This window comes from Manihot esculenta, chromosome 15 (genome assembly GCF_001659605.2).
Source record: "Manihot esculenta cultivar AM560-2 chromosome 15, M.esculenta_v8, whole genome shotgun sequence".
NCBI classification, from domain to species: domain Eukaryota; kingdom Viridiplantae; phylum Streptophyta; class Magnoliopsida; order Malpighiales; family Euphorbiaceae; genus Manihot; species Manihot esculenta.
The window spans coordinates 25090959-25103224 of NC_035175.2; the positions used below are offsets into that span (position 1 = coordinate 25090959).

Here is a 12266-nt window from a genome sequence, read left to right on the forward strand (position 1 = left end):
ATTTTATCAGGTACCCAGGATGTATAGTAGGCTTGCTACGGGTTCCGGCAACCTTAAGTCGATCTGAATCCTAGCGCCGGTAGCGGTCCGATTTTCGGATCGTTATAGAGCCAATTCTACATTTGGGCCTGTGTGGCAGCCCAAATGAGGTTCAACGGGCTTGTGCTGCTAGTTGTAGGGTGAAAATGCTAACTAGGGCAGATTAGCCAGCAGACAGGTTGAATGGGCCCGTGAGTGCCAGAGGGAACTGGCACAGTTGGGGAAAACAGGCAGACTTGCGGGCCAAGAGGGCTAGCAAGCAAGGTTCACTAGGGAACTGGGCCAGGCATGGAGCCTAGCAGGCCAGACGGACTGGACAAAGCAATGAAAGTGATCTAGCGAGTGGCAGGCCCAACGGGGTGCAATTGGGCCAATCCAGCACGGGGGAAGGTGCTAGAAGCCAAGGGGCGTCGCCAGATGGAAGGAGGTTCAATGGGGCTGGAACATTCGAGAAGGTTCCAGGGGCATCCGGAGATATCCAGGCGCAGATGAGGTTCAGTGGGCACGCTGGCAGGCCGCACGCGCAGCGGGAGCGCGCTGGTAGGCTGCGCACGCGGGACGACATTGGCAGGCCGCAAGGGCAAACGAGGTTCATGCGGGCTGGAGGACGTGCGAGAATTCCAGAAGCTTTGAGGATTCTCCAGTCACTGCTGGAAGCTGCAAGACGCGGGCAGAGAGGCACGGGTGGGCCAAGAACGCGCGGGGCATGCGGGCCCGTGGCACGCCAGAATGAGGTTCATAGCTACCAGATTCTGCCAGAAAATTTCAGAACGTCCCATACAGCTTCCAAACCGCCCAAACAGAGGCAGACACGTGGAAAATCACCAACCACGTGATTAAGTCAGCCAAGCACCCTCATTTGTCTATAAATACCCCCATTGGCAGCATGTTAAGGAGAATGGAAGCCTCCTACACTAAAAGAGCCATTGGGACACCTTGTACACACTTTGTAAAGCTTTTGTGAGCTTTCTTGTGTTGTCTTGTAAATTTTTTCCAAGTGTAATATAAAAGCCATTTCCCCAATTATCTTCCCTTCTAGCTAGTTTTAGCTTGTCTTGCTTCCTTCATCCCACAAGAGCTGGTTTAGCTCTTCACAATCCTTCAATTGCTTCCTGCTGCGTGTTTGTGAGGTTAAGTCTGACTTGGCTCGACGGACTGAGCTGGGTGCCGCACTGCTAGAGTGATTTTTGGGTTTGGAATCGCTCAGCACGTAACAAATATCAGCTTGGGTTTGAGTGTTTGGCTTGGAGGCTATTGGGTTATTGGTTATGGTGTGATGCGGCTTTAGCTAGCTGGAGGTCTATGATGTTCTAACCTTTTTTTGTTGGTTTGCTGATGAGTTGCCATCTTGGGCTGTTGAATGCTTGGTTTGATTGCTTCTGTCTTACTGATTATTGTTGGAGAGTGAAAGTAATTGAGCAAATTGAGTGGTGGACTCGTGGGTATTTTCTGACCTGTTCCTGGCGTTTTGCTTCCAGATATAGTTTTCTTGGTTTTGCTTCATTTTTTGTATTAATTTACTTGGAAGGGTATAAAGGTTATCTCTTTTTTGGGGCCTATAGGTTTGGATTGGTAGTATATAATTTTCTGGTTATCTTGGTTTTCAATTGAGTACAGTTGTAGTTCTTTTCACAATAAAATCCTTTATTGACCAACTATACATACATATATATATATATATATATATATATATATATATATATATATATATATTCTTGAAAATAAATTATAAAATTTTATTTATCTGGAGTTTCTTCCTCACATTTCAAATATATGTTTATATAAATTTTCGTATTCAAATTAATTTACAAATAAAATTTTAAAAATTTATTTTTCAAATGAAGTTTTGATTTATAAAAATTTAGATAATGTATACATAGTTCTTAAGATTTAATAAAATTCAAACCCACAATTTAGTATTTACCATTTTATATTTTAAATTTCATTTTATTAGCAAATCACTGTTAGACTATATTAGTTTAGTCTTTCAAAAATTTTTTAACAGTTTGGCCCCTTTAATAATTTATAGTTTTAATATTTGTAATAATTTATTTATTTTTAATTTGAGTTCACTTATTTAATTAATAATAATTTTAATAGAAGGTTTATTTTATTAATAAAATAAATATTCAGAAACTAAATTATTTATTATTAAAAAATATAAACTAAATTATGAATTTTACTTAAATCTCAGAAATTATAGTGTAAATTATCAAAAAAAAATTATAAAAATTAATATGGAGTTAGACCTCGTTTCCCAACATTAGATGCCCAGCCCAAAATCCTTCAAGGTCCGGCCTTTGCTTCATTTCCTACCACCAACTCATGCAAATCAAGGCTCGAGCACATATCTGAAAATCCAAAACTCTATCTTGTGATCTTATCCAAAGCGTGAGGACAACCTTCTGCTTGCAGTATCTCGCTGCGTTATATTCCCAACTGACCCGAAAACCTTATCTTTTAATCTCTCTCTATTGTGCTCTCTTAAGCACACGTTCTTCTTCCACTTCTTCTTCTGGACCCAGATGTCATATATCTTTCTTCTCCATTAATTTTTTTCCTTTTTGGATTTTGAGTGACTTCAGTTATGGCAGCCATAATCCCGTGCCATTTTTGTTCTTCTTTATCTAATTCCACACTGACAATCAGTCCCAAGTTACCCAGAAACCACTTTGGCTTCGCAAACGCTTTCCGCATCAATGCTGCTTGGTGGGCTAGGAGGCCAGCACCCAGATGTTCTCTTAGAAACTCCCATCAACCTCAATTCAGTGATAAACAAGTAAGTCGGTTTTCATTGTTATTCTCTTGTATTGCTTTAATTATGGAACTGCATTTTAATTTTTTATGCTGAAACTGTGAAATTGATTTTGCACATTTGAATTGGGAGCTAGCTGTTGATGGGTCTCATTTTGTTGATTTAGATAGCTTGTAATTAGTGCGATTTGTTGAATTTAGCATTTAATTCTATCGAATTATTTGGGGATTTGAAATATGGTTTCAAAGTTTGTCGCAAACATTTTATACTTAAAAAGGCTTTGATTGTTTCTGTAGGGTAGATAATGTATTAATTAGAGCAGTCTATCCATGGTTAATCATAACTATATGCAAAAAAAAAAAAAAAAAAAAAAAAATTGTAAATAATCTTGCTTACCAAAAAAAAAAGTGTAAATAAATATTTATTTATTATTTCTTGAGCAGAAAGGGAAGCCCTTTTCGTTAAAGGAATGTGCTATTTCTCTTGCTTTGGCGGTTGGGTTGATTACTGGGGTACCTTCATTGGATTGGTCTACTATTGCATATGCAGCTAGTCCTGCATTGCCTGATCTTTCAGTTTTAATATCTGGACCGCCCATTAAGGACCCAGGAGCATTGTTAAGGTATGCTCTTCCAATTGATAATAAAGCTATAAGGGAAGTTCAAAAACCACTTGAAGATATCACAGATAGTCTCAAGGTTTCTGGTGTTAAGGCACTTGATTCTGTGGAGAGAGTAAGATTCCTCATCTCTTTTTCCTTTTGCATAATTTGGTATTGATATTATTCTAATGAGACTTACTTTTAGTTATTTCAGAGATATGATGGGTTGATGGTAATATGATAATTGGTGTTGTTTGAAATTTAGAATGTGAGGCAGGCATCTCGAGCCCTTAAGCAGGGGAAAAGCCTGATTATCTCAGGCTTGGCTGAATCAAAGAAGGACCATGGAGTGGAACTCCTTGACAAGCTAGAAGCTGGAATGGATGAACTTCAACAGATTGTTGAGGATAGGAACAGAGATGGAGTGGCACCTAAACAGAAGGAGCTGCTTAATTATGTTGGAGGGTAAGCATTATAATAGAACCGTACTAACATCATGCTTAAGATTCAGCTTCTTGAGTGCTTTTAGAAAGTGGAAAAAATATATTAAAATATGAAGGGGTGAAGATAAGTTAAAAGCAACAAAATGGTTAATTGATGCAACAGAATTTAATGGTGCTTCAAAATGTAAAGCTGTGTGACATAGGAATCAATTCTGGATTGTCATGTTATACTGTTGAATTTTCAACTAACTGCTGCAATGAAGTTTGAAGGAAGTTTTCATGTGGATAACACTAATATTCTTAACTGGCCAATAACTTGGATATCATAAGAGCTTAATAGATTTTCACAAGTACTGATTGTTTTATCCTTTTTCAATTATGCTACTGAGCCACTTGCCTTATAACATAACATATGATCTACCTGCAAAGCTTGTCATACTGTGATGCAAGATAAGAAGGAAAGACATGTAATTGAGGTTGTGCCCTCTTAATTGCAATTATATGTTTTCCTTTGAAGTGATCAAGTTAAATTCAGCTAGTTATTAGCATTCAGAATGAACTATCAGCTATTTGGTTTCCAACCCAATAAGGTGTTTACCTTGATACTCCATCATGAGAGTTGGTCTAAACATTGTCCAATGTGGCTCAAAATGCTAAACTTACAGTATTCATGCAATTAGTTAATTGATGTAGAACCCCAAAGAACATTCAAAAGGAAAAAAGAACAGAAAATAAACTCTAAAATTTTAACAATTCTCAACTGTCAATATCAACAATGATAAGCTCTCTGGGAAAATTCCTAAATTACATAGGTATTTATGAAGTAACAACTAATCCTATGACTACTAGGATTGAGAATGCAATATAGGAAAACACTAAATCAATACTAATTTGGAAAATACTCAACCTAATAGCATCTCTAAAAAAATAGAAATACTACTCCCTCATTAAATTTCCTAAATAGTTTAATTTTAAGATGACAAATTAACAAAATAATCCGTTTTCCTTGACTGCATCGCAAGTGTTCTCTCAACATCCACAGGAATATGAATCAACAATGAGAGTTTGTTGGTTTCATACTTCTTTTATAACTGTCTCCAGATTGGCACATAAAAGTTGAGGACTTGGGAAAGTTAATCCTCTTAAGAATTAAGATAAAGTATTCTCATATATACCCTTGTCATTGACTGCAGCTGAGATCTTCCTGGGGCATTGGGTTTCTGCAGTGTTGAAGAGGATATGGTTAATGGATTCCCTTATGAAGTGCCTGAAGAGTACCAAAGTATGCCTCTCTTGAAGGGGAGAGCAGCTGTGGACATGAAGGTCAAGGTTAAAGACAATCCTAATGTAGATGAGTGTGTATTCCACATTGTTCTAGATGGTTATAATGCTCCAGTAACTGCTGGGAACTTTGTAGACTTGGTGGAAAGGCACTTCTATGATGGCATGGAAATCCAGAGAGGTAAAATTGCTAAAGTAAACTCATGTCATTCTTCTTTGCATTTTCCTATCCCTACCATATTACTTGTGAAATAGTGGATAAATGACTGGTTATGCTGGTGCATTGTGCACCTCTTACACTGTTTTGTTCCCGTCCATATTACTTCCCTACATACCTATGCTATGACAAGTACCTGTATATAAATATCACCCTTCAGATGTAAAAGGTTTATTTCAATTTATTGCAGCGGATGGTTTTGTTGTCCAAACTGGAGATCCAGAAGGTCCTGCAGAGGGTTTTATTGATCCTAGTACCGAAAAAACTAGGACTATACCACTGGAAATCATGGTGAATGGGGAGAAAGCACCTTTCTATGGGGCAACTCTGGAAGTAAGCTCCTCTCTTTCATGTGTATCATATTGATCATAATTGTTTGTCCTAAATTTTTTCCATCTCCACTTAAACACTGTCTGGGCACCTACCTGCATGAGTTTGTAATTGTTTTGATGGGAGTGACTAAAAGCTTGCAGGCTAATAAGATAAATTTTGCTTTGATGCGTTGTTGTTAAGCTCCCCAGTTGTTTTGAAATTCATGATGCTTGCTTCACTAGCCGAAAATTCAAGTATTTGGATTGTAGTTATAGCTTCTTTCTTGGTAGAATGTTCAGAAAGCCTGTATCCAGTGGTGGTTTGACATAGCACTGAGTTCAAAAATTTTTCTTCTAATTTTCACTGTTTTCCACTTAGATGCCAATCTTCCACAATCCTCTTATGTCTTTATTTGTTAAGAGTTTTATTTGTTGCTGCTGAAACTCTGATATCAAGTAACATGTCTTGGCAGGAGCTTGGTTTATACAAGGCTCAAACAAAGCTTCCATTCAATGCATTTGGAACAATGGCCATGGCCAGAGATGTGAGATTTGAATTTGAAATGCTGCTTCTTCCCAATTTTTTTCTTGTGTTTTGTGCAATTTCATTACTTGAAAGCTGACTCTAAATGCTTCTCTAAAGAAATTAATTTCATTTTTGACAGGAGTTTGAGAACAACTCAGCTTCAAGCCAGGTATTTTGGCTGCTGAAAGAAAGTGAACTGACTCCCAGTAATGCAAACATATTGGATGGCCGTTATGCTGTTTTCGGTTATATAACAGAAAATGAGGATTATTTGGCTGATCTTAAGGTTGGTGATGTGATAGAGTCCATGCAAGTGGTGTCTGGCTTGGATAATTTAGTTAATCCAAGCTACAAAATTGCTGGCTAGGCCTCAAGACATGTTTTGGCCAATTATGTAGTGAAATGAGAGTTTGTTGACCTCTTCAAGAAAAATTAGGTGATGAAGGTACATTGTTGTATGTTGGGCAGATTTATTTGTTCTATTATTCAGAAATCTTTCATTCTAGAAGAACTTTAGTGTTGAGTTTCTGAGAATGTGCTTTATTAATGTTGACTACAATATTGATTCATTTTTTATCTCAAGGGTTTCTCGTTTAATGTTCTTTATGATGATATTGATCCAAATTTGAATTTCTGTAAGGTTCATATGCTCTCTCTAACTCTTATGTAACTCTGGAGCTTGAAGATTGGTGAGAATTTTTCCTAAACTGGAAAAAAAGCGCTTCTCATCATCATAAAGTGAGTACATATGAAGCAGACAAAAGATCTCAGAGCCAGTTGGGTTTGACTTTTGGATGGCAAATATGACTCACTTATTGTAAAATGAAATCGCGATCAGAAATGAGTTTAAAATAGTGTTTTTCTAAATTCGATTTGGCTCAATCATATCCTTATTTATTTTTGCAGTGTTATTATTTTGTTAAATTTCATGCCTTCTCTAAAATAGTATTGAAAATTTTCATTTGAAGTCTACAAGTTGCTAAGCAATAAATTATAATCACACCTACCTTACCTTTATGTCAGTCACAGCATCATCTATTGAAGCCATGGATCTCATTCTTATCAGCTCGCTAGAAACCACTTCTTCTCAATCTTTCCGTTTTCTTTGACCAAAAAACTTCACATGTCAAGTTTTACAAATAGCTCAAAAAGCTACAAACAACATTTCCCATTTCCCTATACACTTTTTCATGGCATAAACATTCTTTTTATTTTTTTCAGCTGCAATAAAATATTGTATTGCATGACTGCCATTATCACTAAAAACACTTTATCCTGCAACTTATACAATAACCAGTTTGGAGTTAATAAACCTTTCAAATATAATTTAGCTACCACATCTATAAAAAGAGTTGACATGATGAGATATTCGGTTGAAAAATACCTATTGGAATTGAGAACATACAACTTAAATAACCATAACCATTGCTGTAGCCTTAATATCCACCGGTAGAACAAACTCCCAGACATCGAAGAGCGTTATATGATGATCAAATCAATTTCATATTAAGACTTATGATATAGAAAAGGGTGTCTGGCCCATCCATGATATGAATGGCCAGTCAAATAAGATGCATAATTCTTACATAACAGAACAAGAAGTCCAGAAAAAAAAAAAAAAACAAAGAGCTTTACAGAATGCCTTATCCAATAAAAGAACAGTTACTGCAGGGCTCCTCATAGACTACAGCCTCCGCAGTTTTACTATAGCCTCAGCTTTTATACCCCAGCATCTTCAAATGAATAAGATACCATTTTGAATAATAGAAATAATAGAATCCACTGTCCCCCAGTCCTGAAGACAACATTTATGGCCCTCGATACCTTCGGAAACAGAGACAACCTTGAGGTTGGTCTAGAGGGATCATTCCTCCGCCCTTGGATGTGTCAATTGCCTCTAACATGGACACAACCTCTTCCATCTCAGGCCGCTTGTCAGGAGTTGCATCCCAACATCGCTTCATCACGTTGGCAAGAGAACTTGGGCAGCACCGGGGTATTTCAGGCCTCAGATTCTGTTGTTTCACATGCAAGTTCATTTTCTTTTTCAGCATATTATCACAGCAGCGTGTGTCATAATGATTACAAAGAGCATTTACTGTCAATTTATTTTTCTGAACTAAAGAAAAACTGTCTGAAATGCGTCATTTACCTGTCGGACAACAGCAGATGTCACTTCTGAGAAACTGAGGTCTGGATATGGCATATCACAGCAGTATATCTCCCACAGGCAAATTCCAAAACTGTATACATCGCACTTTCTATTATACGGGTTGCCATTGAGAACCTGTCCCAATTATAGGTTATTGATAATAAATAACAAAAAGATGGGTTTAAAGATGAAAGGAAGCCAAATGAATCAACTCAGGCACTAAAAGTTCCTAATTCCAATACATTTATTATCAGCCACATGAAGATCACTATAAAGCTGATGAAACCAAAATCAATCCACAGATATGCTTCAAACAGTTTACTTCCGATCAGGAACTTGCTTCTAACAATTTTTATATATGCAGACCACTTGAACAAAGTTCTGTGCCATCAAGTAGAGTTTTCACTACACTTCGTCTTCCAAAGGCAGAAGAATGTGAATCAAACATCCGAGCCAATATTCTACAGAAGCAGTTATGTCCAATGCCCATCAATTTATGTGAACTACCCACTAAGTGTTGTACAATCTCTGAGTGCTTTACTAACAAAGGATTAAAGTCATAAGCAGATGTTCCTAAAGTTTGAAGCTTGCATACCTCAGGAGCCATATATCCAAGTGTTCCAGTCTCTCCAGTCATGTCATTAGGATTTGATGCTTCCAGGCGAGCAACACCAAAGTCAGCTATTTTCACTGTACGTGTCTTGTCCAGAAGCATATTTTCTGTTTTAACATCTCTGTGGACAATCTTCTGAGAATGGAGATAGCTCAACCTATAAGAAATGCAAACAGTAGCTTCAATATACTCAAGTCGCATTGTATTTCAATTGAAATAAAAGGGGAAACATTCATATAATTATGCTTTAAATTCAGCAGATTTGAAAATCACATAAAATACAGATGGGGCATGAGAATTTGACCCTCGTGCAAGATCTAGTGCCAGTTGAACAACTACTTTAAATGCCAGCTTCCTTCTCCTGTTTTTTATGAGGTAAGATTTCAAAGCACCTCCAGGACAATATTCAACAACAACACAGCAAACATTACTTGGCATGCCGATGTGAGCATTCTCAGTTTGTATGTTCAACTCTGATGAGCCCATTGTTGCCCCAATAAACTACAAAAATTAATATGGCATGATTACCAATCAAGAAGATGAGAATGAGCGACATATAAAGGTATTGAACAAGCGAAACATACATGTGTAGTAAACAAATGCTAAAATGTGACAGGAACCCTATTTTTACAGAGATACTAAATGGAAATTTTGCAATATTTAACTTCAATTTGTTTCACTCCTCAAAAATAAGACCAGTAAAAAGATCAATAAGGAGTTTTAATCTACTTTAAACAAATCTTAAGTACCTAAACATGGAAACTACTAGATTTCACGGTACTTTATTTGTTTCAAAATTAAACATTATTTTTCCTTGAAAAAGAAAAAATAAGTTTATTTCCATGACACCATAAATGATAAAAAAGTTGCACCTTTTAATTACTTCACACTATGACAGCTTAAAGGTGACTGCTCACATGCATCTTGTAATTGTCAAACAAGTTGAAAGATAGTAAAAGTTATGACTTGGAAATTTATATGCCATTTGAAATACTGTACTGAAAAAATGATGAGATAAGATATCATGTTTACCTTAGTTACGTTAGGATGATCAAGCTTGTGCCACACAGCAACTTCTTGAGTAAAAGCTGCTCTAAGTGAAGCTATTTCAGCATCTGACCTGTGACCCTCCTCCCCCCAATCAAGAAGTTTAACTGAGATTGATGAAGGAACAAAATTTCAATCTATATAAAATTTTAAAATATATAACAGGGAAAAGGGGCAAACTACAAGTTCATAAAGGACTTTTGCATATAGATTATGCTGATCACAAAATGAAAATTTAGAACACACCAAGACTTAAAGAAGTCAGCAATTAAAAGTGTGTCAATATAGATTATATCATCCCCAATAATTGTGGAAGGCTTTAGTTAGATGTTGAGATGAGCATCTACTAGGCAGCTTTATGGATAGGTACAGGTGACGAGTCAATATCAGCTTCCTGAAGAACTTTGCTTGGTATAGTAACTCAGTACTATGAATAGCATTGCAATGAATTTCAGAATTCAATCAATTTCTATATTTCAGTTATTTACTTCCCATGTTTCATAGCAAATTACAAAAATTTATTTTATTTATGCATTTCTTCACTTCTTGTTATCATCACGGTTGTTCAAGCATTTTTACTTTCCCAAATTGTTAATTTCCAGAAAGTGACATGCAAAGATGAGAGCAATCTAATGATAAGATTGGACACATGAAAGTTGAGAAATAAAAAAAAAGTATCTTTGCAGTTGCTGCAGCTAACTACCAACTCACCAATCTCGTGAAATCACAGATTTTGCAAGGCTAGATTATTAAGGGTCAATCATCAACTACTTCATGATTAATAAACATCAAACAGTAATCATTCGGCTGAAGAAAATAAAGAAAGAAAGTTGTAAAAAAGAAAAAAAAGTTTTCCTATGCTTGGATTGCAGATCTAAATACATGAAAAACCCACTTCAATTGATCAAAGTAATTATTTTGGCTAGTTTACGATGAAAATTTACCATTATTTTGTTTCTTTAACTGTGAGATTGTTAACATAAGAAAGAAAAAAAAAGTTATAAAGATTAACATTTGCATAACTGCAAGGATTTGTTGTCTTTAAGGAACAGTTTTATCTTAAAAAACGCAGGACAAATTATGCTTGGGAAATTTCAATCAATGGTGAAATTGAACATATTGAAACGTAAAAGAGACAAAACTTCAAACATCTAACACCATGACCATGCCAATCCATGTGGAGTTTCACAGAACATTTTAGCTTCAAATAGGTTTCCCTCCATCAGCCCAAAAGAAATTGAAATGAGCAAAATGTTGCATGCATAATCGATGTTGAGAACTCAAGTATGAACAAGGAATTTGAGAAATAAGGAAGTTAGAAAAATTGGTATTGGTATTTTAACAAATGGGTAGCTAGCAAAATAGAAGGATCCAAGAAGAAGAGTGTTGAGTACACACCAGCAACATCTTGGCCATCATAGACGCCACGGTGAACGGTGCCGAAGGTTCCACGAGCTATAACACCTTTGATTATGAGTTTAGATGGGTCAATCTCCCATTCTTGCCTTGTTATAGTGTCGTTTAGAGGTCTTTGAAGTGCTGCTTCTCCTTCTTCTCCATCTTTCTTGCTCTTGTTCTTCTCCATAGTCCATGCTCTACTTAAATGCCTCTGGAGTTGCTCATCCAAGCTCTTCAGATCTATCTGATCTGCTCTCACATACCCACCTCCGGTTTCACTCTTCTCCTTCATTTCCAAGTGACAAAAAACTCACCTTTGCTTGTGGGAAAATGAGCAAAAGGCTCTTGCTTCCTCGATACAAGTGTGTGCGGGCAGTGGTGTTCAAATGCAAAGGACAAAGACGACAAAGAGTAACCGACTGTGGACCTGTGGGGGGTTTTAGTAGTAGTAGTAGTAATAAACTATAACTGTAGTAGTTTTTAGACTCTCGAAGTGAGATGCTCTGTTCCTTCCTTACAAGTCTATCTTTATCTATATCATGCGTGATGGCGATATTATTAGATGATGCTGATGAGATTACTAAATAATAATAATATAATAATAGTGGGTCTATAAAAAATATTAAGATAATAATTAAATATGAAATTAAATTGGATGATTTATATAAATTCTGATTTTTTACTAAATTTATTAATTAGTCGTTGATTAAAATTTTAATAATAAATAAGTCTGCAAATTTGAGTTCTATCTAACAAATTGATCGTTGCATTAAGTATAACGAAAGTTTGCTGTTAGTTTTTTGTTTTTTTTCAATAAAATGTTGATTTTTTTTTATGGCAAAAATAACTTCGTGAGGTGGGAATTGAGCTGAGTATTACCATA

The 12266-nt window shown here is 36.2% G+C and overlaps 2 protein-coding genes across 2 annotated transcripts; one reads left to right on the forward strand and one right to left on the reverse strand.

The window, feature by feature from the left end:
- Positions 1 to 2425: 2425 nt before the first annotated feature.
- Positions 2426 to 6779, forward strand: LOC110601516 (peptidyl-prolyl cis-trans isomerase CYP38, chloroplastic). Its single transcript, XM_021738671.2, has 7 exons — positions 2426 to 2818; positions 3238 to 3528; positions 3661 to 3860; positions 5065 to 5300; positions 5527 to 5669; positions 6121 to 6192; positions 6313 to 6779. Exons 1-7 carry the CDS (start codon positions 2627 to 2629, stop codon positions 6538 to 6540), a joined length of 1362 nt encoding a protein of 453 aa, XP_021594363.1. The 5' UTR covers positions 2426 to 2626; the 3' UTR covers positions 6541 to 6779.
- An 878-nt stretch (positions 6780 to 7657) lies between these two features.
- Positions 7658 to 11884, reverse strand: LOC110601517 (serine/threonine-protein kinase STY13). Its single transcript, XM_021738672.2, has 6 exons — positions 11384 to 11884; positions 9971 to 10092; positions 9243 to 9439; positions 8921 to 9095; positions 8326 to 8460; positions 7658 to 8188 (listed from the first exon to the last, which is right to left on the reverse strand). Exons 1-6 carry the CDS (start codon positions 11673 to 11675, stop codon positions 7982 to 7984), a joined length of 1128 nt encoding a protein of 375 aa, XP_021594364.1. The 5' UTR covers positions 11676 to 11884; the 3' UTR covers positions 7658 to 7981.
- Positions 11885 to 12266: the final 382 nt, after the last annotated feature.